General features: G+C 46.1%; 1 protein-coding gene across 1 annotated transcript; it reads left to right on the forward strand.

The window, feature by feature from the left end:
* The first annotated feature begins 8,694 nt into the window (after positions 1 to 8,694).
* On the forward strand, positions 8,695 to 14,280 carry LOC144672432 (zona pellucida sperm-binding protein 4-like). Its single transcript, XM_078534279.1, has 9 exons — positions 8,695 to 9,067; positions 11,724 to 11,902; positions 11,977 to 12,074; positions 12,154 to 12,287; positions 12,376 to 12,565; positions 12,788 to 12,935; positions 13,095 to 13,167; positions 13,904 to 14,017; positions 14,092 to 14,280. The coding sequence occupies exons 1-9, from the start codon at positions 8,695 to 8,697 to the stop codon at positions 14,241 to 14,243; spliced, it is 1,461 nt and encodes a 486-aa protein (XP_078390405.1). The 3' UTR covers positions 14,244 to 14,280.
* The last annotated feature ends 12,956 nt before the right edge of the window (positions 14,281 to 27,236 follow it).

A 27,236-nucleotide genomic window follows, 5' to 3' on the forward strand; every position in this document is an offset into this window, starting at 1 on the left:
CACGGATGCTCCACAGTGCCCCCAGGTTTCATGGTGATCATCAGACTTTTAATTCCAAATTTTTATTAAATTCAAATTCTATCATCTGCTGTGGTGGGATTCTAACCCAGGTCCCCAGAACATTACCCTGGGGTCCCTGGATTACCAGCCCATGACAATACCACCATGCCACTGCTTCCCCTGCACCACATGGACTGCAGTGGTTCAAGAAGGCAGCTCACCACCACCTTCTCAAGGACAATTAGGGATGTGAATGTCTTTGCCAGAGACGTTCACAACCCAAAAATGAATAATGTTATTGAGGCACTAGAGAAAATGGAAAGAAGATTTGCAAGAGTGATTTTACAACCTAGAGAATATACTTATCAGAAAAGATTGAGCAGGCTAGGACACTTTCCTTTAAGAAAGAGAGGGCTAAGAGGGGATCTGATAGACATCTTTAAGATTAAGGCCTTTAGGCTCGGTATGGAGAAGGTGTTGCCCATGTCAGCGAGACCAAAATCAGGGGCCATGAATATAAAACAGCTGCTATTAAATCATAAAAACATAGAAACTAGGAGCAGGAATAGGTCATTCAGCCCTTAGAGCCTGCTTCGCCATTCATTATGATCATCACAGAATCACTGATTTTTCATGGCACGGAAGGAGGCCATTCAGCCCACTGTGTCTGCCCCAGCTCTCCAAATGAGCATTAAAACCCGCTATTGCCCTGCCTTTTCCCCGTACCTCTCTCGTGCAGCATAGCGAAGGGGGTGGCGAGGGGACGGTGAGGGGGGTGGGGAAGGGGACGGTGAGGGGGGGTGGCAAGGGGACGGTGAGGGGGGTGGGAAAGGGGACGGTGGGGGGGGTGGCGAAGGGGGTGGTGAGGGGTGTGGTGAGGGGCTTGTCGAGGGGACAGTGAGGGGCTTGGCAAAGGGGGTGATGAGGGGACAGTGAGGGGACGGTGAGGGGCTTGGCGAAGGGGGTGATGAGGGGACGGTGAGGGTCGGTGAGGGGCTTGGCAAATGGGCTGGCGAGAGGACGGTGGGGGGGTGGCGAGGAGATGGTGAGGGGCTTGGCGAGGGGACGGTGAGGGGCTTGGCGAAGGGGGTGGGGAAGAGGACGGTGAGGGGGGTGGCGAGGGGACGGTGAGGGGGGTGGCGAAGGGGGTGGTGAGGGGCTTGGCGAAGGGGGTGATGAGCGAAGCATTGAGGAGACTGTGAGCCAAGCAGAAAGTATGTAAGTGTTGAGCATCCAATGGACAATGGGTGCACAAGGATATCAGCAGTAGCACCTTGCATGCACCTACGGAAGGAGTGGGTGTCGATTTCCTGTTCCGGGCATATAGCGACGATGTCAGTGGCACTGACTTCCTGCTCCAGGGCAGTGGCAAGAGATACAGTGGAAAAAAAATAAAGTGGAGGAAATTACAGCACGAGAGAATTCTAGCTGGAAATATAAAAACAGGTAGTAAGAGTTTCGGCAAGTATTTAAACAGGAAAAGAGTAACTAAATCGAGTGTTGATTCTCCAGAGAGTGAGGCTGGGAAATTATTAATGGAAAACCAGCAGATGGCGGAAGGATTGAACACATAATTTGTCCCTGTCTTCACTATAAAAGACTTAGAAAATTTCCCAAAGACACTTCAAAATCAAGAAGTGAAAGGGAGGGAGGAACTGAAAACAATCACTATCAGTAGGACAAATGTGCCGGGAAAACTATTAGACCTAAAGACTGACAGGTCCTCAGGACCTGAGGGCTTGCATCGCAAAGTTTTAAAATAAGTGGCTGCAGAGATAGCAGATGCATTGGTTATAATCTTCCAAGATCCCCTCGATTCTGAAAAGGTCCCAGCGGAGTTGAAAATAGCTAATGTAACAACTTTAATTAAGAGAGGAGGGGGGCAGAAAGCAGGAAGCTAAGGCCAGTAAGCTTAAAATCTGTCACAGGGAGATTGCTAGAATCCATTACTGAGAAAGCTGTAGTAGGATACTTAGAAAATCATAATGGAATCAGGCAGAGTCAAAACAAAAATAAAAATAAAAATACTTGGAAAAACTCAGCAGGTCTGGCAGCATCTGCGGAGAGGAACACAGTTAACGTTTCGAGTCCGAATGACCCTTCAACAGAACTAAGAAAAAATAGAAGAGAGGTGAAATATAAGCTGGTTTAAGGGGGGGTGGGGGGGGGGGGGGGGTGGGGGGGGGTGGGACAGGTAGAGCTGGATAGAGGGACAGTGATAGGTGGAGATTTCCAAAAGATGTCACAGACAAAAGGACAAAGAGGTGTTGAAGGTGGTGATATTATCTAAGGAATGTGCTAATTAAGGGTAGAAAGCAGGACGAGCAAGTTACAGATAGCCCTAGTGGGGGTGGGGTGGGGTGAAGGGATCGAAATAGGCTAAAAGGTAGAGATAAAACAATGGATGGAAATACATTTAAAAATAATGGAAATAGGTGGGAAAAGAAAAATCTATATAAATTATTGGAAAAAAGGGGGATCGGAAAGGGGGTGGGGATGGAGGAGAGAGTTCATGATCTAAAATTGTTGAACTCAATATTCAGTCCGGAAGGCTGTAAAGTGCCTAGTCGGAAGATGAGGTGCTGTTCCTCCAGTTTGCGTTGAGCTTCACTGGAACATTGCAGCAAGCCAAGGACAGACATCCTGATGATTTAGGGTAGACTGAACGGGCAGTAATTGGCTGGGTTGGATTTGTCCTGCTTTTTGTGGACAGGGACATACCTGGGCAATTTTCCACATTGTCAGGTAGACTACTATTTTAAACTCAAATAAGGGCAATTCTGAGGGCCTGAAAGCAGATCTAGCTGAAGTGAACTGAACAAAGAACAAAGAACAAAGAAAAGTACAGCACAGGAACAGGCCCTTCGGCCCTCCAAGCCTGCGCCCATCATATTGCCTGTCAACTAAAACATTTTGCACTTCCGGGGTCCGTATCCCTCTATTCCCATCCTATTCATGTATTTGTCAAGCTGCCTCTTAAACACTACTATCGTACCTGCTTCCGCCACCTCCTCTGGCAGTGAATTCCACACACTCACTACCCTCTGCGTAAAAAACTTGCCCCGCACATCTCCTCTATAGTTTTCTCCTCTCACCTTAAATCTATGTCCCCTAGTAATTGACTCTTCCACCCTGGGAAAAAGCTTCTGACTATCTACTCTGTCCATCATAATTTTGTAAACTTCTATCAAGTCGCCCCTCAATCTCCGTCGCTCTAGTGAGAACAATCCGAGTTTCTCCAACCTCTCCTCATAGCTAATAACGTCCAGACCAGGCAGCATCCTGGTAAACCTCCTCTGCACCCTCTCCAATGCCTCCATATCCTTCTGGTAATGTGGCGACCAGAATTGCACGCAATATTCCAAATATGGCCTAACCAAAGTTCTATACAGCTGCAGCATGACTTCCTAGCTTTTATACTCAATGCCCCTGCCAATGAAGGCAAGCATGCCATATGCCTTCCTGACTACCTTATCCACCTGTGTTGCCACTTTCAGTGACCTGTGGACCTGTACACCCAGATCCCTCTGCCTGTCGATGCACTTAAGGATTCTGCCATTTACTGTATAATTCCTACCTGTATTAGACCTTCCAAAATGCATTACCTCGCAGTTGTCCAGATTAAACTCCATCTGCCATTTCTCCGCCCAAGTCTCCAACTGATCTATATCCCGTTGTATCTTTTGACAATCCTCTTCACTATCTGCAATTCCTCCAACCTTAGTGTCATCTGCAAACTTACTAATTATCCCAGTTACATTTTCCTCCAAATCATTTATGTATACTACAAACAGCAAAGGTCCCAGGACTGATCCCTGCGGAACACCACTAGTCACAGCTCTCCATTCAGAAAAGCACCCTTCCATTGCTACCCTCTGTCTTCTATGACCAAGCCAATTCTGTATCCATCTTGCCTGCTCACCTCTGATCCCGTGCGACTTTACCTTCTGTACCAGTCTGCCATGAGGGACCTTGTCAAAGGCCTTACTGAAATCCATGTAGATAACATCCACTGCCCTTCCATCGCCGATCATCTTTGTCACTTCCTCGAAAAACTTGATCAAGTTAGTGAGACACGACCTCCCCTTCACAAAACCATGCTGCCTCTCACTAATACGCCCATTTGCTTCCAAATGGTAGTAAATCCTGTCACGAAGAATCTTCTCCAATAATTTCCCTACCACTGACGTAAGGCTCACCGGCCTGTAATTTCCTGGATTATTCCTGCTACCCTTAAACAATGGAACAACATTGGCCATTCTCCAGTCCTCTGGGACCTCACCCGTAGCCAGTGAGGATACAAAGATTTCTGTCAAGGCCCCAGCAATCTCCTCCCTTGCCTCCCTCAGTACCCTGAGGTAGATCCCATCTGGCCCTGGGGACTTATCCACCTTAATATTCTTCAAGACGCCTAACACCTCCTCTTTTTTGATCTCAACATGATCCAGGCTATCTACACACTCTTCCCTAGACAAATCGACCGCTAAGTCCTTCTCTTTGGTGAATACTGATGAGAAGTATTCATTTAGTATCTCTAACTGGCAAATTAATTTAAGGGATAGGTCAATAGTGCTGCAGTGGCAGATATTTAAATGGATATTTCAGAATATACAGAAGCCATTATTAAGGATGTAGTTGCAGGACATTTAGAAAAGTATAATATAATCAGGCAGAGTCAACATGGTTTTGTGAAAGGGAAATAGTGTTTGACTAGTTTATTAAAGTTCTCTGAGAAAGTGTCAAGTAAGGTGGATAAAGAGGAACCTGTAGATGTGGTTTATCGGGATTTCTAAAAGGCATTCACTAAGCTGCCATGTCAAAAGTTAATATGCAAGATAAGAGCATATGGTGTTGTGGGTAATATATTAGCATGGATAGAGGATTGGTTAACTAATAGGAAATCGAGTCAGGATAAATAGGTCATTTGCAGGTTGGCAAGCTAACCAGTGGAGTGCTGCAGGGATCAGTGCTGGGGACACAAATATTTATGATGAGGGGATCAACTGTATTGTAGCTAAATGATATGAAGATAGGTAAGAAAGCAAGTTGTGAGGAGGATACAAAGCATTTACAAAGGGGTATAGATAGGTTAAGTGAGTGGGCAGAAATTTGGAAAATGGAGTATAATGTGGAAAAATGTTGGTTGTCCACTTTGGCAAGAAGAACGGGAAAGCCATATATTATTTGAATGGAGTGTAACTGCAGAAAGCTGCAGTACAGAGGGACCTGGGTGTCCTGGTAAATAAATCACCAAAAGTCAGTGTGCAGGTACAGCAGGCAATTCGGAAGGCAAATAAAATGTTGGCCTTTATTGCAAGGGGGATGGAGTATAAAAGTACAGAAATCTTGCTACAACTGTACAGGGCATTGGTGAAACTGCATCTAGAGTACTGTGTACAGTTTTAGTCACCTAACATAAGGAGGGATACTTGGATTGGAAGCAGCTCAGAGAAGGTTTCCTGGGCTGATCCTTGAGATGAAGGGGTTGCCTTAAGAGGGGGTTGTCTTATGAAGAAAGTTTGTGTGGGTTGGGCCAATACCCAATGGGCTTTGAAGGATGGGAAGTGATCTTATTGAAACATATAAGATCCTGAGGGAACTTGACAGGAATATAGGAAAATAGAAGTTAAGAGCAGGGTTAGGCCTTTCAGCCCTTCGAGCCTGCTCCATCATTCAATAAGATCATGGCTGATCTGGTTGTGGACTCAACTCCACTTTCCTCTCTGGCCCCCATAACCCTTGACTCCCTTGTCCCTAACTCAGCCTTGAATAAATTCAATGACCCAGCTCCCACTGCTCTCTGGGGAAGAGAATTCCACAGACCAGCAACCCTCCAAAAGATAAAAATCTCCCTGGCCCCAGCACTGATCCCTGTGGCACTCCACTAGTTACAGGTTGCCATTCCGAAAATACCCCCCTTACCCCAATCTAATCTCTAACTAATCTTCTATTAGTTAGCTAATCCTCTATCCATAATAAGATACTACCCCCAACACCATGGGCTGTTATCTTATTAAGTGACCTTATGTGTGGTAACTTAACGAATGCCTTTTGGAAATCCAAATATATTACATCTACTGGTTCCCCTTTATCTATCCTGCTTGTTATCTCCTCAAAGAATTCTAATAGATTTGTCAGGCATGATTTCCCCTTCATGAAGCCATGCTGACTCTGCTTGATTATATTCTGCATTTCTGAATGCTCTGCTATTACATCCTTTATAATAGACTCTAACATTTTCCCAATGACAGATGTTAAGCTAACTGGTCTATAGTTACCTGTTTTTTGTCTCCCTCCCTTTTTGAATAAGGGTGTTACATTGGCAGTTTTTCAATCCTCTGGGACTTTTCCAGAATCTAAGGATTCTTGGGAAGATTACTACCAGTACATCCACTATCTGTGTTGCTACTCCCTTTAATATCCTAGGATGCAACCCATTAGATCCAGGGGACTTATCGGCATTTAGCCCCATTAGTTTCCCTAGAACCTTTTCTCTAGTGATAGTTATTGTATTTATTTCCACTCCCGCTTTTGCTCCTTGATTATTTAGTATTTTTGGAATGCTAGAACCATGGGTCAATCGCTGATTCCCGGAGGAAGTGATTTAAGCTTACATGCTGGTTGAGATCGAATGACAAAGTCCATGCCTGGCCGCCAAGGATGACCTTTGGACTTGCCAATTCAGTAGGAACTATAACCTGTACCAATCTCCACAAGTTGAGAGTCCTAGGCGAGTCATGCTTTGCTTAGGGTGGCTATGTCCAGCTTTCTGGCTGTGAGGGCTGTTCTATGTTCTGGTCTCATACATGTCTGCAAGTGTTTTGATGCTCCACTAACTGAGCCTCATACGATGACTAGTTCTATTGTACTTTATAGTTGAACCGCGTGAGAGATGACCAGCCTGGGGCAGTAACCTGGATGGTGCAGGGAGAGCAGGCTGTGGTAGGGGGTTTCCATTTCTTCCCCTTCTCTGGATTGTGGGAGAGCAGTGCTGTACCTGAAAGAGACTGCTCTGTCACCGCATGAGGATAGGAACACCACACTGGCCCCAATCTGTGGGGAGTGAGCATTCAGGTGTCAGAGAGCACAGCGAATCAGTCTTGCTCTGTGCTTCGTTCATGACCTGGGCTGTACAAGTTTAATGTTATTATTCAATCCCTTTCCACCAGCAAAGTGGCCTCAATGGGGTGAATGAAACTCTTTCAAGTTATCAACAGTCACAGATTGCAACTCTTTCGAGTACAATCACAGTTCTTGGTTTCCGGGAGTGGGACATGAACCCACAACCCTCTGATTCAAAGGCGAGGGTGCTATGAACTGAGCCACAGCTGACACCTCTATGGGGTGAATGAATTCAGTCCCCTGCTGTCGGTTCTAAACAAGCCTTGCCATTCCAATAACATTGACCAAGCACTTCCTTGGTCTTTCTCGCTTTCCCTGTCATGTACCTCAATGGAGAACATTCATGTTTCTGGCAGCCTGACACTTCCTATATTAATATAAAACAACGCATCTCAATAGTTAAGGTCACTTGTTCATCAACTTTATTCATATTCCAGCACCTCCGACTCATATAATAAAATTGGGATAACCGTGCATCATAAACTCCTTCCTCTATTTTATCAAAATACCCTTACCCGTCCACATGTCGCATCATCTTGCAAAAGCTGAAGAACCCAGTCTAATCTCTCTTTTGATACCTTCACAACTCCCATTCACTGCTGTGTTCTGTAACATGCCCAGAAATCTATGTTGCTCCACAAGGTTCATTCTTAAAAAAACTAGGGAACACCAAATGTCTGTGAATTTACAAATGGTTGATTGGAGGTGTTACCCAGCCGAAGGGCCCAGTCCCGTTCTATGTTTATTTTACATTGTCAGGGCTACATAACTTTACACTCAGACACTTCAGAATGAACAGAGCATCAACCACATTCTGGGATCTGCTTCAGGTCAATGACCTGAGCTATGAGCCATTGAGAGAGGAAATAGTTCCTTCAACAGAATAGTTTCAACATGATCTGGACACTGTTTAACATGTAAGTGCACTGATCCAGGACTGAAGCTACTGTGTATTCTGAACTCAATCCCCCAGTGAGGTCACTGAGATCCTCAGAAAAATGGGCCTCTATTCTGAGAAGACACTGAACTGATGGGGTCACATGATCCTCCAAAATCCTCATGGGCTCCAAAGCAGGGATGTCTTATTAGAAAAATAAGATCCAAATCCACACTGAGCTCACTCCGCATTTAGGGAGAGCTAGGGATCTCTGTAAAAGACGAAAACAATTCCCAGGAAGAGTTCGAGAAATGCAGGGAAAACGGACCGCAAGAGATTCAAGGAGAGGGAAGAGGATTAGATCAGGGATGTGTCCAATCCCCTGAGACCACAAGCAGACAATCCAGTAGATGGGCTCTCTGAGAGGGGTTTGCTCTGGAGCTGAATCAATATTCCCCAGTGTCTATGGGATGGAAGCGGCCTCTCTCTGCCCCGCAACATACCCAGTGTGGAATTGCCACAAACAACAATATGATCGTTGGCAATTCAACATTTCTTTCATTCATGAGACTTTGTGTGTCAATTCGATGAGTGCTGTCTCCTTAAGTGGGGTGACTTGTGGAGCTGTCTTTGGAGCCTGGGTCACCTTTAGTGCTTGATTAAAAACAGGCCCCATCTCTGTGCGAGCCGTGGGAATGCGGCTTGATGTTCAGGAGCCCGTGAGCCGCGGACTCTGTCTCAGTCTGATTGGGAAACTCATTGACTGTGGCTGCAACAGCGCTGGGATCAAAAGGGGGGGAGTCGGCTCCATAGCCTCACTTCTCTGGGAGGAGCCGCTTGTTCCAATGGACGGAGTAGGGCTTTTAGGCTTGTTATTGATTACAATCTGTTCCGCTCAGCCGCCTTCTCTCTTTCTCCCCGCCCAGAAATGTTGGCTGTCTCCCAAATGGCGCACAGAGTGTGGATTTGCGGGGATTGAAGGCAGTGAGTGTGTGCGGATGGGCTGCTGTTTTGATGCTGGGAGCCGGGATGTGCCGCCCTGTTTCTATTCACTGGATAATCTGCCAGGTGGGTGGATTCTCCCTCCGGCCATAGTCCAGAGCTGGACTCTCCAGGAGCAGCTGCAGTCCACATGGACTCGGCCTTTACTGGGAGAATCTGTGTTTTCCTCCCCTGAAGCTTTAGCTTCTTTGATTCCTGCAACTTGATTGTCGGATTAAATCTCCATCAATGATCCGTATTTGTAAAGCTGGTTAAATTAGCCAAGATTGACCTGGCCCCGACTGACATGATTGAAGACGGAATCCCCTCCCCTAAGGTATTGAGCAGGTTAAGGGGTTGCTTTGTAGGAGAGTTATCAGACGATGCAGCAACTTGCGGAGACAATGGTTTTCAATCTGGACGAGGCACCCATGGCTGACAAGGGAAGTCAGGGACAGCATTAAAGCTGAAGAGAAAGCATACAATGTGGCCAAAAGCAGGGGATTGGGAAGCCTACAAAGACCAACAGAGGACTCCTAAAAAAGAAATAAGGAGGGAGAAGATTAAATATGAGGGTAAACTAGCCAGTAATATAAAAGAAGATTGCAAGAGATTTTTTAGATGTATAAAGGGTAAGAGAGAGGCAAAAGTGGACTTTGGACCGTTGGAAAATGACGCTGGAGAAGTAGTAGTGGGGAACAAAGAAATGGCGGAGGAACTGAATAGGTACTTTGCGTCAGTCTTCACAGTGGAAGACACGAGTGACATCCCCAAAGTTCAAGAGAGTCGGGGAGCAGAGGTGAGAATGGTGGCCATTACCAAGGAGAAGGTGCTCGGAAAACTGAAAGGTCTGAAGGTGGATAAATCACCTGGGCCAGATGGATTACACCCCAGAGTTCTGAAGGAGATAGCTGAAGAGATGGTGGAGGTGTTAGTGGTGATCTTTCAGGAATCACTCGAGTCAGGGAGGGTCCCAGAGGACTGGAAAATCGCTAATGTAACCCCCCCTGTTTAAGAAGGGAGTGAGGCAAGAGACAGGAAATTACAGGCCGATTAGCCTGACCTCGGTCGTTGGCAAGATTTTAGAGTCCATTATTAAGGATGAGATTTCAGAATACTTGGAAGTGCATGGTAAAATCGGGCAAAGTCAACATGGTTTCATCAAGGGGAGGTCATGCCTGACAAATCTGTTAGAATTCTTTGAGGAGGTAACGAGTAGGTTGGACAAAGGAGATGCAATGGTTTTATCTACTTGGACTTCCAGAAGGCCTTTGACAAGGTGCTGCACAGGAGGCTGCTCAGTAAGATAAGAGCCCATGGTTTTAGAGGCAAGGTGTTAGCATGGATAGAAGATTGGCTGTCTGGCAGAAGGCAGAGAGTGGGGATAAGGGGATCCTTCTCAAGATGGCGGCTGGTGACTAGTGGAGTTCCGCAGGCGTCAGTGTTGGGACCACCACTTTTCACTTTATACATTAATGATCTAGATGAAGGAACTGAGGGCATCCTTGCTAAGTTTGCAGATGATACAAAGATAGGTGGAGGGACAGGTATTATTGAGGAGGCTGCAAAAGGATTTGGACAGGTTAGGAGAATGGGCAAAGAAGTGGCAGATGGAATACAATGTGGGGAAGTGTGAGGTCATGCACTTTGGTAGGAAGAATAGAGGCATGGACTATTTTCTAAATGGGAAGAGAATTCTGAAATCTGGAGTGCAAAGGGACTTGGGAGTCCTAGTCCAGGATTCTCTTAAGGTTAACTTGCAGGTTGAGTTAAGAAGGCAAATGCAATGTTGGCATTTATTTCGAGAGAACTAGAATATAAAAGCAGGGATGTGCTGCTGAGGATTCATAAGGCTCTGGTCAGATGACATTTACAATATTGTGAGCAATTTTGGGCCTCGTATGTCAGGAAGGATGTTCTGGCCCTGGAGAGGGTCCAAAGGAGGTTCACGAGAATGATCCCAGGAATGAAAGGCTTAACATATGAGGAATGTTTGAGGACTCTGGGTCTATACTCGATGGAGTTTAGAAGGATGATGGGGGATCTGATTTACACTTAGAGAATACTGAAAGGCCTGAATAGAGTGGACGTGGGGAAGATGTTTCTATTAGTAGGAGAGACTAGGACGTGAAGGCACAGCCTCAGTAAAGGGAAGACCTTCCCTTAGAACAGAGATGAGCAGAAACTTATTTAGCCAGAGAGTGGTGAATCTATGGAATTCATTGCCACAGAAAGTTGTGGAGGCCAGGTCATAGAGTGTATTTAAGAACAAGATAGATAGGTTCTTGATTGGTAAGGGGATCAAAGGCTACGGGCGGAAGGTGGGAGAATGGGATTGAGAAACTGAATGGCGGAGCAGATTCGATGGGCCGATTGGCCAGATTTCTGCTCCTATGTCTTATGGTCTCAGTGAAGGAAGGATTGCTAAAGGGAAGTGAAGAAGAGTTGATGTAGCCTCATTCTAGCCTGAATTGGGCGGGCTGGAGCAGAGGAAGATCCAAAGGGCGGAGTGAAGGATCCCAGGTCCCTAGAGAGTGTGATGTAGAGCTGATCTTTCAGTTGGGATGCCAGTCTCTGGAGCACAGCCACAGCAGTGCTGTGTGGCTGCTGGTTAACCGCTTCAGCAGCTGATTGAGAATGAGAGAACAGATAGCAGAACATGGCCCTGAGCTGCATGGAGTTTGTCCCACTCTCTAACCGTCCCTGTGCTGAAACCAAGCGCCTTTCATTGCCTCTCTTGCAGTTTGTACCAAGGATGGGCGCGTTCTGATCGCCATCTCCAAGGATTTAACGCTGCCTCCTGTAAACCTGACAACGGTGCATCTGAAGGATGGACACGGAGCTGAGTGCAGTCCGAGCGTGGCCTCTGTAGACACTGTGCTCTTTCAGTTCGCAGTCACTGAGTGTGGCACTACTCAGCGGGTAGGTATTGGGACTTGGGAGCCCCATCATTGGCTGCGAGTCGGCTACTGATCGTCGTCTTGTGTCTCTTGTAGCTGGACGGGGTGAATGTGGTGTATGAAACGGATGTGTTGGCTGAGTTTGAGATCTTGGATGGAGCTTTGGGCTCGGTGAGCCGGGACAGTCCCTTCAGGTGAGAATGGGAGCACATTGAGAGGCTGGAGGTGGTGAGGAGCTGAATTGTGTAGCCATACGTGTCCGTTCTCTTGCAGGCTCCATGTCCAGTGTAGTTACACGGGAAGCCAGGAGTCTGAAGTGCAGCTGAAGCCCCGAGTTTACACCCTTTCTCCGCCACTGCCTGTCACTGAGGCCGGCATTCTGCTTCTGGAGCTGAGAATAGCGAGAGGTAGCGAGTGCTCAATGATGGCGAGTAGTGTCCAACTTGAGGCTCTGTGTCCACATAGTGGCCGTCTTTCATCTTTCTCTCTCTCCAGATGCTGCCTACCGGAGCTGGTACGTGGCCACTGACTACCCGGTCCTGAGTGTGCTCCGGGAGCCCGTGTTTGTGGAGGTTCGTCTCCTGAAGCGGAACGACCCGAGCCTGGTGCTGGTCCTCAATGACTGCTGGGCGACCCCCAGCCCCGAGCCGTATTCGGGGCTCCGATGGGAGCTGCTGGTGAACAGGTAAAGGAGCGAGTGAGGCACCTTGGGCTAGATTGGGGATGAGAGAAGAGCAAATGGCCAGTGTGGGCATTTAGTGAATGAATGATCTTTCCCATTGAGATGCCTCGCTCTCCATTCCCTTGAACATAGCCAATGAGTGGCTTCTAGTTGTGTGATGTGTAAAGCTGCCTCTCGTGCCCCCTCCCTATCTAACTCCCCCCCTCCCCTGTCTCTGTGTTGCAGGTGTCCCTTTGCTGGTGACAACTACAAAACCCGCCTGGTCCCGGTAGACGCTGCTTCCCATTTGCGGTTCCCAACTCATCACCATCGCTTTGTAGTGAGCACTTTCACTTTCTGGGAGCGAGTTTGGGCCCGGCCTCTGAGCGGGGAGGTGAGCTTCCTTCAGTGTTAGTGTCTCGGGGCCTTGGTTCAATTTGTTCCCGGGCTGTTGCTGAGAGTCAGGAGGCCCCTGTTCACCCTCTGAATGTAGAAGCATCAATCTCCTGACTGGGAGCTGTGGGACTGACCATGCTGCACTCTCTCTTTCCAGGTGTACATCCACTGCAGGGCTGAGGTGTGTCACCCTTCCACCCGAGAGAACTGCACAGCTCCCTGCAGCTCCAGTAAGTACCTGGGATCGGACTAAAAACTGAAGCCTGATGGTGAGGGGGTGTCCCATCTGGACACTGGCTTCCCTCAACAAGGGCTCCAGTTGCTCCCAGGAATCGTGTGGTGAATCTGGAGGCTCTGAATTGTTGTGGGAAGTCCCCCAGTTCCACTTGGTGCAGTTTGATATTGGAATAATTGTGGGGCGGTGGGTGTGAGCACATGTTCCAGCAGGAAGGTACTTATCAGGAACCCTGAGCAGTACTTTGGTTCCTTGTTCCTAATGTGGATAGTGAAGCAGCCTAACTGACCTTGCTGAAGTCTCCATCTGTTGCTTCAGGTACACTCCACTCCCAATCTCCTGGTTGGTAAGAGATCCCATCTTTGGCATTGGGAACACTGACCCAGTGTCCAACTGTCAGCTTCATTAGTGGGAATTCCAGCTGGAAGGGGAATGGATATCCCATGTCCAGACACCTGGGACATGGATGTCCTGTGGAATAAATGGGTAAGGCAGATGGTGAAATTGGTCTTCACCAGGGGAGCAGATATTTATTGCAGTGGCAGTAACAGGAAATGTTACTCAGTTGAAGTGAGTCCTTTGTCCTGAATATGCAGAGAAACAATATTTGAGCACAGGCTGATTTCCCATCCCTGTCCTGTACCCAGTGTCTGCAGGTGTATTGTTCATTGGATTGAATGTTGTGGCTTCCAAAGCTTCACCTTGAACCTTTTCTCCTCCTCTTCCCCCAGAGAGACGAAGAAGTGCTGATGATCAGTCTGGAGCCTTGGTGACTGCTGAGGGCTCCATCATTTTCCTGGGAGATGAGGAGAGATTGGCTGCTGGGATGGAGCGGGAAGAGAAAGGTAGAGGAGGAATCTCTTCCTGTGTTTAGTGATGGAGTAACTGGTGTCCCTCTAACCCTGGCTTCTCTCCACAGATGCTGCTGTGGATTCCCTCTCCCATGTTGTTCCTGGATTAGCGGTTGGGGTGGCGCTGCTCTCTGTGACCCTGTTGGTCGGGACTGTTGCTGTGTGGAAAATGGATGTGACTCACAGGCTGGGCACTGAGTGCAGCTCGATGGAACTGTAGATGCTTGTTTGCTAATAAACTCTATTTAGCATCTTCCAGCTTGTGTGTTTACTTCATTAAGTGACTGTCTGCTTTCGGGTGCATTTTGTTTTTCCATCCATCCCTGGATGGATAGGGGAATGCCTTTTGGCCCATTCAGGCTCCTCTGTCTTTCAATTACACCACGGCTCATTTACCTCAATGCCTCTGACATGCTCTTCCTCATGTGCCTTGATGATCTATCCTGAAATCTATAGATTCTGGTTTTTGACATGCTCAATCACTGAGCTTCCACAGTTCTGGAGTAGAGAACATCTCCTCCATCCCAGTCTTCAGTATCCGGCCCTTTATTCTGGGACTCTGCCAAGGGGACAGACTCACCAGCTAGGGGGAATCTCCAAGCTATGTAAAATAAAAATAAAGCACTGGCTGCTGGAAGTATGAAGCAGGATGTTAACTGTTTCTTTCCTCTGCAGCCTGACCTGAGATTTTCCAGCACTTCATTTGTGTTCCTACCCACATCTAGCCTGTCAATGTATAGTATTGCAGTTTCAATCAGATCACTGCTTTTTAGAACTCTTACAGAACAGCTCCGGTATCCTCAATCTCTCCTCATGATACGTTCCCACCTTCATGGATTAGTGTGAACCTCTGTGCTCCCTTCGTGGCAGTAAGATTTTTCTTTGCGTATAATCTGAAGGGACCAAACTGCATTAACTGTGTAATATGTTCTTATCCACCAGGACTCTCTTTATCTGACCTGGATTCAGGGAGTTGTCTGATCTTTGCTTCATGCTGGGAGTGAAAATGTTTTCATTCAAAGGATGTGGGCTTTGGCTGGACTGGTATTTATTACCCATCCCTAATTGCCCTTGAAGGTGGTCATGCACTGCTGCAGTCCATTTGGTGTAGGTACACCCACAGTGCTGTCAGGGAGTTCCCAGATTTGACCCAGCAACTAAAAGAACAGTCATGTATTTCCAAGTTGAGATGGTGAGTGACTTGGAGGGGAACTTCCAGATGGTTGTTCCCATTTACCTTCTGCCCTTCTCTTCTGGATGGTAGTGGTTGTTGGTTTGAAGTTGATATCAATGGACCTTGTTGAATTTCTGTAGTGGATCTTGTAGATGGTACACACTGCTGCTACTGAGCCTGTGGTGGAGGGAGTGCATGGTTGTGGTGCCAATCAAGTGGCGCTGGTTTTTCCTGATGGTGTCAAGCTTGTGTTGTGGGAGCTGTACTCATCCAGGCCAGTGGAGAGAATTCATCACACTCCTGACTTGTGGACAGGCTTTGGGAGTCAGGAGTTGAGTTACTTGCTGCAGGATTCCTAGCCTGCTACCTGTTGTAGCCAGAGTATTTATACGGCTGGTCCAGTTCCATTTCTGGTCAATGGTAACCCCCAGGATGTTGATAGGGGAATACAGTGATGGTGATGCCATTGAATGTCATGGGGTGATGGTTGGATTCTCTTGTTGGAGATGATCATTGCCTCACACTTGTGTGGTGTGTATATTACTTGTCAACTCAGCCTGGACATTGTCCAGGTCTTGCTGCATTTGGACATGGACTGCTTTAGTATGTGAGGAGTATGAATGGTGCTGAACATTGTGCAATTATCAGCAAACAACTCCACTTCATACCTTTTATGGTGGAAGGACAGTCATTGAAGCAACTGAAGATGGTTGGGGGAGGGACAATACCAGAGGAACTCCTGCAATGATGTCAGAGCTGAAATGACTGACCTCCATCAACCACAAGCCTCTTCATTTTGTTAGGTATGGCTTTAAGTATGTATTTAGTTGGGTTGTGTAGTGAAGCCACGGAACTACAGGCCAGTGAGTCTCGTCAGTGGTAGGGAAACTATTGGAGAAAGATTCTGTCCTTCAGAATCTTTCTCCACTTGAGGCAAGGTTTGAGCAGGGAGAGGCTAGGTTTGATCAGGGATTGTCAGCATAGCTTTGTCAGAGGGAGGTCAATCCTAACAAATTGATAGGATTTTTTGAGGTGACCAGGTGTGTAGATGAGGGTAGTGCAGTTGATGTAGTTTATATGGATTTCAGCAAAGCCTTTGACAAGGTCCCACATGGGAGACTTATAAAGAAGGCAAATGCACATTGGTTACAGGGTTATTTGATAAAGTGGTTTCACAATTGGCTTAGTTGTAGGAGACAGAAGGTGATGACAGATGGCTCCTTTAGTGACTAGAAGCCAGTGTCCAGTGGCGTAACACAGGGATATGTGCTGGGTCCCCTAATTTGCCATTTATATAAACTACAGATGACTGGGGGCAGGATTAGTAAATTTGAAGATGAGACAAAGATTGGCCAGGTGGCTAATAATGAGGTTGAGCGTCTTGGGCTCCAGGAAGATCTAGATGGGATGGTCAATGGGCAGCTAAGTGGCAGATGGGATTTAAGCCTGAAAAGTGAGGTGATACACTTTGAATACTTCAGTGTTAAATTACTACTTCCAATGAACAGCATGACATTAGGAAGTTCTGAGGAACAATGGGACCTTGGGGTGTGTGTGTGTATGTCCATTGATCTCTGAAGGCAGAGGGGCATGTTAGTGGGTGGTGATAAAGGCATATGGGACACTTGCCTTTATCAGTCAAGGAATAGATTACAAAAGTAGGGAGGTCATGTTGGAGTTGTGTAGAACCTTGGTGAGGCCACAGCTGGAGTACCGTGAGCAGTTCTGGTCACCACATTATAGGAAGGATGTAATTACATTGGAGGGGGTGCAGAGGAGATTCACCAGGATGTTGCCTGTGATGAAACATTTATGAAGAGAGGTTGGATAGGCTTGGGTTGTTTTTGTTGGAGTAAAGACTGAGGGGTGAACTGATCAAGGTGTACAAGATTGAGGGGCATGGACAGAGCAACTGTTCCCCTTAGTTGAAGGGTCAGTCTAAGGGGACATAACCTCAAGGTGAGGGGTAGGTGGTTTAGAGTGGGATGTGAGGAAGAACATTTTTATCCAGAGGGTGGTGTCTGTCTGGAATGTGCTGCCTGGGAGGGTGGAGGCAGGTTTCCTCACATCCTTTAAGAAGTACCTGGATGAGCAAATAGCATGTCATAACATTGAAGGCTGTGGGCCAAATGCTGCTAAATGGCATTAGGTACATGGGTCAGGTGTTTCTCATGTTCATCCAGACTCAATGGGTTGAAAGGCCTCTTCAGCAGATTGAAGGCTGCCGTACTATTGCTGGAATATTCAGGGCCCCTAGCATTGGCACTATCCAGTGCCTTCAGCTGTTTCTCAATCTCATGTGGAGTGAATTGAATTGGCTGAAGACTGACATCTTTACTGGCTACTTTTACAGGTTGAGAAAGATCTTATTTGTCATGGAGCTATTAATGCACATTATTAGCAAATATGTTCCTTTTAAAATGGAAGTTTAGTCAGTGGGTGTCCTAATTAGATTAAGACCAGCTGGTCTAGGTGCTCAATGTACTTGTTGAGATGGATGAGGTAGAGTGCATTTCTATTTTCTTGAATTGAGCATTCAAGGAGTGAAATCTGGCTGCAAACTAGCAGAGACCAAGCAATGTTTATATTAATAAAAATTGGTACTAATAATGACAATTTAAATGCTTTTCATATCAGATATGCTAGTATAACAGTCTTTGTGGGCAGGGGCATGTAACATCAAAGCCTTTAAGCCTACCACTTCCTGCAAAAGAACTGAAGCGAAAGCAACCAAAGATGAAAATGCTTTCCCTGCCTGCTTAAGTCTATGGGTTCCTGTTGCCTTAACTTAAATTCCCAGACTAATCCTCATTATAACTAGTAGCCATGTGTAACTGTAACTATTGAATTTAACACTCATTTACACTTTAAACATAATCCCTTGAACTGTTGGTCTAATTCCTGGATTTATAGCTACATCTGGAAGATAACTCTAATGTTATGACAGTTGTTTGAAGTTCCTTCCCCTCTGGGATTTTTAAGTAACTCAACTTTATCTGCTGCATCATTAAACACTCAGCTGTTCCAGGTGAAGATTGTAGCAAATGCTTGAGCAGATTTTTTTTGCATTGGCATTCTGAGCTCCTCCCTCCTTGAGGATGTGGATATTTTTGGAGCCTCCTCCTCCAGTGAGTTGTTTAATTACACCCACCATTCACAACTGGATGTGGCAGGACTGCAGAGCTTAGATCTGATCTGTTGGTCATGGGATCACTTTTTCACTTGCTGCTTATGCTATTTGCACACTAGTCCTGCTATAGGGTCACCAGGTTGACAGCTATTAAGTATGCCTGGTGCTGTTCCTGGCATGACCACCTGCACACTGTTGAACCAAGGTTGATCCCCTGGCTTGATGGTAAGAGTGGGGATAGGCCAGGCTGAGGTTAGACTAGAGTACAAATTCTTATTTTGAGGGCTCACAATCTCATGGATGCCCAGTCTAGAGTTGCTAGATGTGTTCAAAATCTAACCCATTTAGTACAATGGTAGTGCCACATCAGCCAGTGAAGGTGGGATTTTCTCTTCTGCTAGTGCAATGGTCACTCTTACTGTCAGGACAGATGCATCTGCAGCAGGTTGGTGAGGTTGAGGGAGGTGTTTATTTCCCCACCCCACCCCCCGTTAATATCCTCACCACCTGCTGCAGACCCAGTCTAGCCGCTGTTGATTGTGGTTTGGTCTGAAATGGTACCACCGAGCCCCTACAAGGCCCTCCACCCAGTTCATTTTGAAGCCTTGTCATCCTCAGTATTTCAAGTGGTACTCAACAGAGAGCATGGATTTAAGCAGCTGAGCAAGGGGCAGTGTGGTTGTCATGTTTGGTCTGATGCCATGAGAATTCATGGGTTGCAGAGTCAATGTTGGGGACTCACAGGGCAGGTCCCTTCAAACTGCATAGCACTACACTGCCACATCTGGGCCTGTTTTGCTGGTGGGACACAATGGAACCCAGGGATGGTGGTGTCTGGGACACTATCTGTAAGCTGATTCCCTGAGGATGACTGTCAGGCAGTTGCTTAATTACATCTTATCTACTCAACTTGGAGAGAGCATTGGAAGTGGTAAGAGCACAGGATAACATCCATGTTGCATGGCACTAACTGCTAAAGGGGATAGATTTCAAACATTCACTCCAATCAATATCAACAACAGCTGAAGGCACTGGACGCTGCAAAGGCTATGGGCCCTGACAACATTCCAGCAACAGAACTGAAGACTTGTGCTCCAGAATGAGCTGTGCCCCCAGCCAAGCTGTTCCAGTACAGCTACAACACTGGCAGCTACCCAGTGATGTGGAAAATTGCTCAGGTATACCCAATACACAAAGTAGGACAAGTCCAACTGAGCCAAATACCACTCTTGATCATCAGTCAAATAATGGAAGGGGTCAATAGTGCTAGCAAGCAGTACTTGTTTAGCAAAAACCTGCTCCCTGAAGCCCAGTTTGGGTTCCACCAGGGCCACTCAGCTCCTGACCTCATTACAACCTTGGTTCAAATATGGACAGAGCTGAACTCCTGAGGTGAGTGACAGCCCTTGTCATCAAGGCAATATTTGACCATGTGGTATCAAGGAGCCCTAGTAAAACTGGGAATCAGGGGGAACTCTCCATTGGTTAGACTCAAACCTAGCACAAAGGAAGATGGTTGTTGGAGGTCAATCATCTCAGCTCCAGGACATCACTGCAGGAGTTCCTCAGGGTAGAATCTGCAGCCCAACCACCTGCAGCTGCTTCAACAATGACCTTCCGTCCATCATAAGGTCAGAAGTGGGGATGTTGAGCCCTATTCACCATGACTCAGGTCCTGAAGCAGTCCATGTCCAAATGCAGCAAGACATGGGCAACATCCAGGCTTGGACTGACAAGTGCCATTGACACCACACATGTCAGGCAATGACTCTCTCTCCAACAAGAGAGAATCCAACCATCAACCCTTGCCATTCAATGGCATTACCATTGCTGAATCCTCCCCACTATCAACTTGCTGGAGGTTACCATTGACCAGAAACTGAACTGGACTAGCCATATAAATACTGTAGCTACAAGGGCAGGCCAGAGGCTTGGAATCATAATGTGTAACCAACCTCCTAACTTAAAGCCTGTCTGCTATCTACAAGGCAAATGACAGGAGTGTGGAGAGTACTCTCCTCTTGCCTGGATGGGTGCAGCTCCCACAACTCTCAAAGCTTGACATGGTCCAGGACAAAGCAGTCTGTTATTGGCAGCACATCCACAAACATTCACTCCCTGCACCACCACACAGTAGCAACAGTGTGTACCATCTACAAGATGCACTGTAGGAGTTCACCAAGGCTCCTTAGACAGCACCTTCCAAACACATGACCACTACCATCTAGAAAGACAAGGGCCGCAGATAGATGGGAACACCACCACCTGGAAGTCCCCCTCCAAGTCACTCATTATCCTGACTTGGAAATATCATTCTTCCTTCACTCAGATAATATCCTGGAACTCCTGCCTGAACAGCACTGTGGGTGTACCTACACCATTGCAGTGGTTCAAGGCAGCTCACCTTCAGTAGCAACTAGGGATGGGCAATAAATGCTGGCCCAGCCAGAGAAGCCCACATCCCAGGAATGAATAAAAACTGAAGCATAACCTCCCTCCTTTCATTCAGTACCCCTCACAATAAATGATAACATTGTTAGCTTTCCTAATTATGTGCTGTACCTGCATACTAACCTTTGATTTGTGTACTCATACAGATCCCTGAATCTGAGCTCTGCCACCCCACCATTTAGATAAGCTTCCTTTGTATTTTTCTTGCTGAAATGAATGTCATATTTCTCCACATTAGACTCCATTTGCCAGATCTTTGCCCACTCACTTAACCAATATGTCCCTTTTTAGCATCCTTATGTCCCCTTCATTGTTTACTTTCCTACCTGTGTTGTCAGCAACTTTAGCAACCATTCCTTAAGCCCCTTAAGTCATTTATATAATTACTAAGCTGAGGTTCCAGCACTGATCCCCGTGGCTCACCACTCATCACATCCTGCCAACCAGAAATGACCCATTTATGCCAACTCTACTTCCTTTTAGCTAGCCAGCATATTTATGCTGATATATTACCTCATCTCAGGAGGTACAATAAAGAGCCCATTGTGTTAGAGGTAAGATAGCATGGATAGAGGACTGGCTAATAGAAAATGGAGAGTTGTGATAATAGGGGCATTTTCAGAATGGCAACCTGTAAGTCGTGGAGTGCCACAGGGATCAGTGCTGGGGCCACAATTACTTACAATATATATTAATGACTTGAATGAATTTACTCTCACCAAGTTGTGGGTGACAAATAGGTGGGAAGGCAAGGATAACAAGGAGCTGACAGAGGGATATAGACAGGTTAACCAAGTGGGAAAAAACTTGGCAGATGGAATAATGTGGGAAAATGTGCAGTTATGCATTTTGGCAGGAAGAGGAGCTGAATATTCTTTAAATGGAGAAAGACCCCCCAAGTCTGTGCTGCAGCCTTTGTGCATGAATTCCACAAAGCTAGCATACAAGTTCAACAGGTAATAGGGAGGGCAAATTGAATGTTGGCCTTTATTTCAAAGGGAATGGAGTATAAAAATAGGAAAGCCTTGCTAAAATAAAGGCACTAATTAGACCACACCTAGAATACTGAACAGTTTTGGTCCCCTTATCTAAGGAATGATGTACTAGCATTGGAGGCAGTCCAGAGAAGGTTCACTAGGTTGATCCTGGGTATCGAAGGCTTATCTTATGGAGAGGTTGGGCCTGTAGTCATTGGAGTTGAGAATGAGGTGCCCTTATTGAAACATACAAGATTTGGAAGGGGCTTGATTGTAGTTGTTTTCCCTTATGGGAGAGTTGAGGACCAGACAGCATAATATCAGTAAGGTGTCACCCATTTATGACATGTGAGAAATTTCTTCTGAGGGTAGGTAATCTGTGGAATTCTTTACCTGTGGGCTGTAGAGGCTGGACTATTTGAGGCAGTGATAAACAGATTTTTAAAATCAGGATGGGAATCAAGGGTTATGGGCAAAGGCAGGAAAGTGGAGTTGAGCATCAGATCAGCAATGATCCCATTGGATGGCAGAACAGACTCAGTGGGCCAAGTGGCCTCTGTCTGCTCCTACTTATGGAGTTGAGCTGCTTTCTGCTGGAACAAAACAGTAAGCACAGGAACAGGCCATTCGGCTCTCCAAGCCTGCGCCCATCATATTGCCTGTCAAACAAACATTTTGCACTTCCGGGGTCCGTATCCGTCTATTCCCATCCTATTCATGTATTTGTCAAGCTGCCTCAAACATCACTATCGTACCTGCTTCTACCACCTCCTCTGGTAGTGAATTCCAGACACTCACTACACTCTGCATAAGAAAAACTTGCACTGCACACCTCAATATTTCTCCTCACCTTAAATCTATGTCTCCTAGTAATTGACTCTTCCACCCTTGGAAAAAGCTTCTGACTATCTTCTGTGTATGCCACTCAAATTTTGTAAAGTTCTATCAAGTCACCCTCAATCTCCATCGCTCTAGTGAGAATAATCAGTTTCTCCAACCTCCCCTCATAGCTAATAACCTCCAGACCAGGCAGCATCCTGGTAAACCTCCTCTGCACCCTCTCCAACACCTCCATATCCTTCTGGTAATGTGGCGACCAGAATTGCACGCAATATTCCAAGTGTGGCCTAACCAAGTTTCTATACAGCTGCAGCATGACTTCCCAGCATTTATACTCAATACCCCTGCTGATGTAGGCAAGGATGCCATATGCCTTCCTGACTAACTTATCCACCTGTGTTGCCACTTTCAGTGACCTGTGGACCTGTACACCCACATCCGTCTGCCTGTCGATGCACTTAAGGGTTCTGCCATTTACTGTATAATTACTACATGTATTAGACCTTCCTAAATGCATTACCTCACATCTGTGCAGATTAAACTCCATCTGCCATTTCTCCACCCAAGTCTCCAACCGATCTATATCCCGTCGTATTCTTTGACAATCCTCTTCACTATCTGAAACTCCTCCAACCTTAGTGTCGTCTGCAAACTTACTAATTAGCCCAGTTACATTTTCCTTCAAATCATTTACATATACTACAAACAGCAAAGGTCCCAGCACTGATCCCTGCAGAACACCACTAGTCACAGCTCTCCATTCAGAAAAGCACCCTTCCACTGCTACCCTCTATCTTCTATGACCAAGCCAATTCTGTATCCATCTTGCCAGCTCACCTCTGATCCCATGTGACTTTACCTTCTGTACCAGTCTGCCATGAGGGACGTTGTCAAAGGCCTTACTGAAATCCATGTATATAACATCTACTGCCCTTCCATCGTCGATCATCTTTGTCAAGTCCTCAAAAAACTCGATCAGGTTAGTGAGACAACCTCCCCTTCACAAAACCATGCTGCATTTGCTTCCAAATGGTAGTAAATCCTGTCACGAAGAATCTTCTCCAATAATTTCCCTCCCACTGACGTAAAGCTCACCGGCCTGTAATTTCCTGGATTATCCCTGCTACCCTTCTTAAACAACGGAATAACATTGGCCATTCTCCAGTCCTCTGGGACCTCACCCATAGCCAGTGAGGATACAAAGATTTCTGTCAAGGCCCCAGCAATCTCCTCCTTTGCCTCCCTCAGTACGCTAGGGTAGATCCCATCTGGCCCTGGGGACTTCACCTTAATATTCTTCAAGACGCCTGACCTCTCTTTTGATCTCAACATGATCCATGCTATCTACACTCCTCCCTAGACAAAATCGACCACTAAGTCCTTCTCTTTGGTGAATACTGAGAAGTACTCATTTAGTATCTATCCCATTTCTTCTGGCTCCACACAAATTCCCACCTCTGTCCCTGAGTGGGCCTACCCTTTCCCTGACTACCCTCTTGCTTTTTACATATGTATAAAAGGCCTTGGGATTTTCCTTAATCCTGATAGCCAATGACTTTTCATGACCCCTTTTAGCCCTCCTGACTTCGTGTTTAAGCTTCTTCCTACTTTTTATATTCTCCACGGGCTTCATCTGTTCCCAGCCTTCTAGCCCTTAAGAATGCTTCCCTTTTCTTTGACTAATCTCAATATCCTTCATTATCCAAAGGTTCCTGAAACTTGCTATACTTATCCTTCATCCTAGCAGGAACATGCTAGTCCTGAATTCATATCAACTGACATTTGAAAGCCCCCCCACATGTCAGTTGTTTACCTCCAGTCTAGATTCCTCAGTTCCTGCTTAATATTGTTATAATTAGCCTTCCCCCAATTAAGCACCTTAACCAGAGGACTCCTGTTATCCTTATCCACCACAACCTTAACTTACTGAATTATGGTCACTTTTCCCAAAATGCTCCCCTACTGAAACTTTGACCACCTGGCCGGGTTCATTCCCTAATATCAGGTCCAGTATTGCCCCCTCCCTAATTGGTCTATCTACATATTGTCTCAGGAAGCCCTCCTGGATGCACCTTACAAATTCTGCACTATCCAAATCCCTAGTTCTAAGTGATTCCCAGTCAATAGAGGGAAAGTTAAAATCACCCACCACAACAACCCTATTGCTTTTACATCTTTCGAAAAATCTGCCTACATAACTGTTCCTCAATCTCCTGCTGGCAATTGGGAGTCCTATAGTAAACCCCCAACATTGTGACTGCACCCTTCCTATTCCAGAGCTCTACCCATATTGCTAATACCTTAAATTTCCAGAAGGCATTTGATAAAATGCTATAAAGTGCAGTACATCTACCAATTCCCCTCTTTCTGCAACACATGACTTCTTGAAAAGAAGTCCAATAAATTGGTTGGACAGGGTTTCCCTTTCACAAAACCATGTTGACTCTGCCTGATTACCTCAACTTTGTCCCTGTTTTAACATCTTCCCCATCAGATGTTAGGCTAACTGGCTTGTAATTTCTTGCTCCATCTCCCTCCCTTTGAAAGAAGGGATAATTATTTTCTTATCTAATCTTCTCAGAAGGTTTGAAAATTAAAACCAGTGGACCAACCATCTCACTGGCCACTTCTTTCAAGGCCTGAGGGAAGTCCAGACAGACCTGGGGATCTGTCAGCCCACACAACCAACAATTTGCTCAACCATTTCCCTGGTGGTTGTAATTTTGATTTCCTCCCTCCCATTTCTTGATTTACAGGATTAAAGCTTGTGTCCTCTAATGAGGACAAACAAAATACCTGTTAATTCATCAGCCATCTCCCTACTTTCCATTATCAAACCTCCAGAAACTGTGGGACCAATGCACAGTTAACTCTTATTTAAATATCTATAGAAGCTCTTACTATCTGTTTATTACTAGCTAGCTTTCTCTTATGCTAATCATTCCCTCAATCTTTGTCACCCATTCTTTCCAATATTCTGAGCTGCCACCTGTCTGTGTAATTAGATGCTTAACTTGTGATTCATGAACCAGGAACCCCAGATCCCTCTGCAGAAACCTGTCAGACAATCCCTCCCCATTTAAATATCCATTTATCTCTACTCTGGTTCCTGTCAACTAACCAATGCTCTTTTTAAAAAAGGTAATTATGGGATTATGGACATCACTGGATAGGCCAGCATTTATTGCCTACCCCTAATTACCCCTTGTTCACACAGCATTGCAGAATCAAGCACATTGCTGTGGTCTGCAGTCACATGTAGGCCAAACCAGCTAAGGATGGCAGATTGCCTTCAAGCTCCTGGATACAAGTCTAGCCTGTGTAACCTTCTCAAGACAACCCTCTCATCTGAGCATTTAGTCTAGTAAAACCTTCTGAAGCACTCAAGGTTGACAATTGCTCATTGAGCACCCTTCTAGTGGAAAGATCTACCCAAGTCAACTCATTCCTCACATCTGCATCACTGCATTGTGTTAATTGGAAAGCTGAAATCTGAATCTAAGTAATTGTTTGGATTGAACTGAACTACTCTAAACCCCTGTATAATCTCCAATGATAACCTCTGGTGCTTCTCATGGATGAAGAACCTCCCCTTTGCAGTACAATCTGATCCAAAACCTGTGCCCAATTGGTTTGGACAGAACTCCATGCTGAACAATTTCTAGTCCGGAAACCAAGTTCCTCATGATTGGTTCTTCCAATACCACAGCCACCAGCTTCCTGATCAATCTCTGCACGTATTGAATCAAAGGGGTTTGAGGTGTTGGCGATAGTATTGCAGTTATGATCTCCAGATGAGGCTACCACTGGGGAAGCCTGATCCCATGGTGGGACCCAGCTTGATAGACTGTAGTTTTTGTTTAGATACTTGTAAAAGGGTTACTGAACAGTCACAGGAGTCAGCTGATTAACAAAAGCATAAAAAGATTAAACATGAAATAAACTACAATGCTCCTTCACCCACAGCTATACCTTCTGATTCACTAGGTAACAAAAGCTCTTATACTCCAATGTAGAGAACATTGTCCACGTAAACCATTAGGGGGACCTGTGGTCAGACAAAGCACACAAACCAAGTGAAAGATGCCACCTCAGATGCTGTGGATCTTGCATCAATTCCCTCAGACACTTGTCTGAGTGAGCCATCCATCTTCACACAAGGGTTTTCCAATCTCCACACCCTCACCTTAGAATCTTCTCCCAAACTCTGACTCAGACACCTTCCCACAAGGGTCACCTCCAGGGTATCAAACTCTCCCTCTGATGCTGCTCTCCCATGGATCACCACATGTAATCAAGCTTTCCTCCACACGCTGACTCTGCTGTCAACACTACACCACAGCTCCATATGCAGACAGCAAAGATTTACAGACCTTCAGGCTTCAAGCTGTCTATTACTGGAATTTAGGCCCTTGCTCTTAAAAACAGGAGCTTTTCCCAGGTTCCTGTCCTTAGACCTGGAGGTCCTGGGACTCTGGTCCACTCACCTGGATTTTTGGAGAGTTGTAGCCTCTGCCCCTTCTAGGTTGCTTCTGCTTGGCAGCCATCTTCAAACTGACCTCACTGCTGTTTGTTTCTGTGCGGCTGGTACCTGACGACCTATTGCTAGGCAACAGCCCTGTTCTCTACTTGTGTTCACCT

The sequence above is a fragment of the Cetorhinus maximus genome, chromosome 3, assembly GCF_964194155.1.
Source record: "Cetorhinus maximus chromosome 3, sCetMax3.hap1.1, whole genome shotgun sequence".
Classification (NCBI taxonomy): Eukaryota; Metazoa; Chordata; class Chondrichthyes; order Lamniformes; family Cetorhinidae; genus Cetorhinus; species Cetorhinus maximus.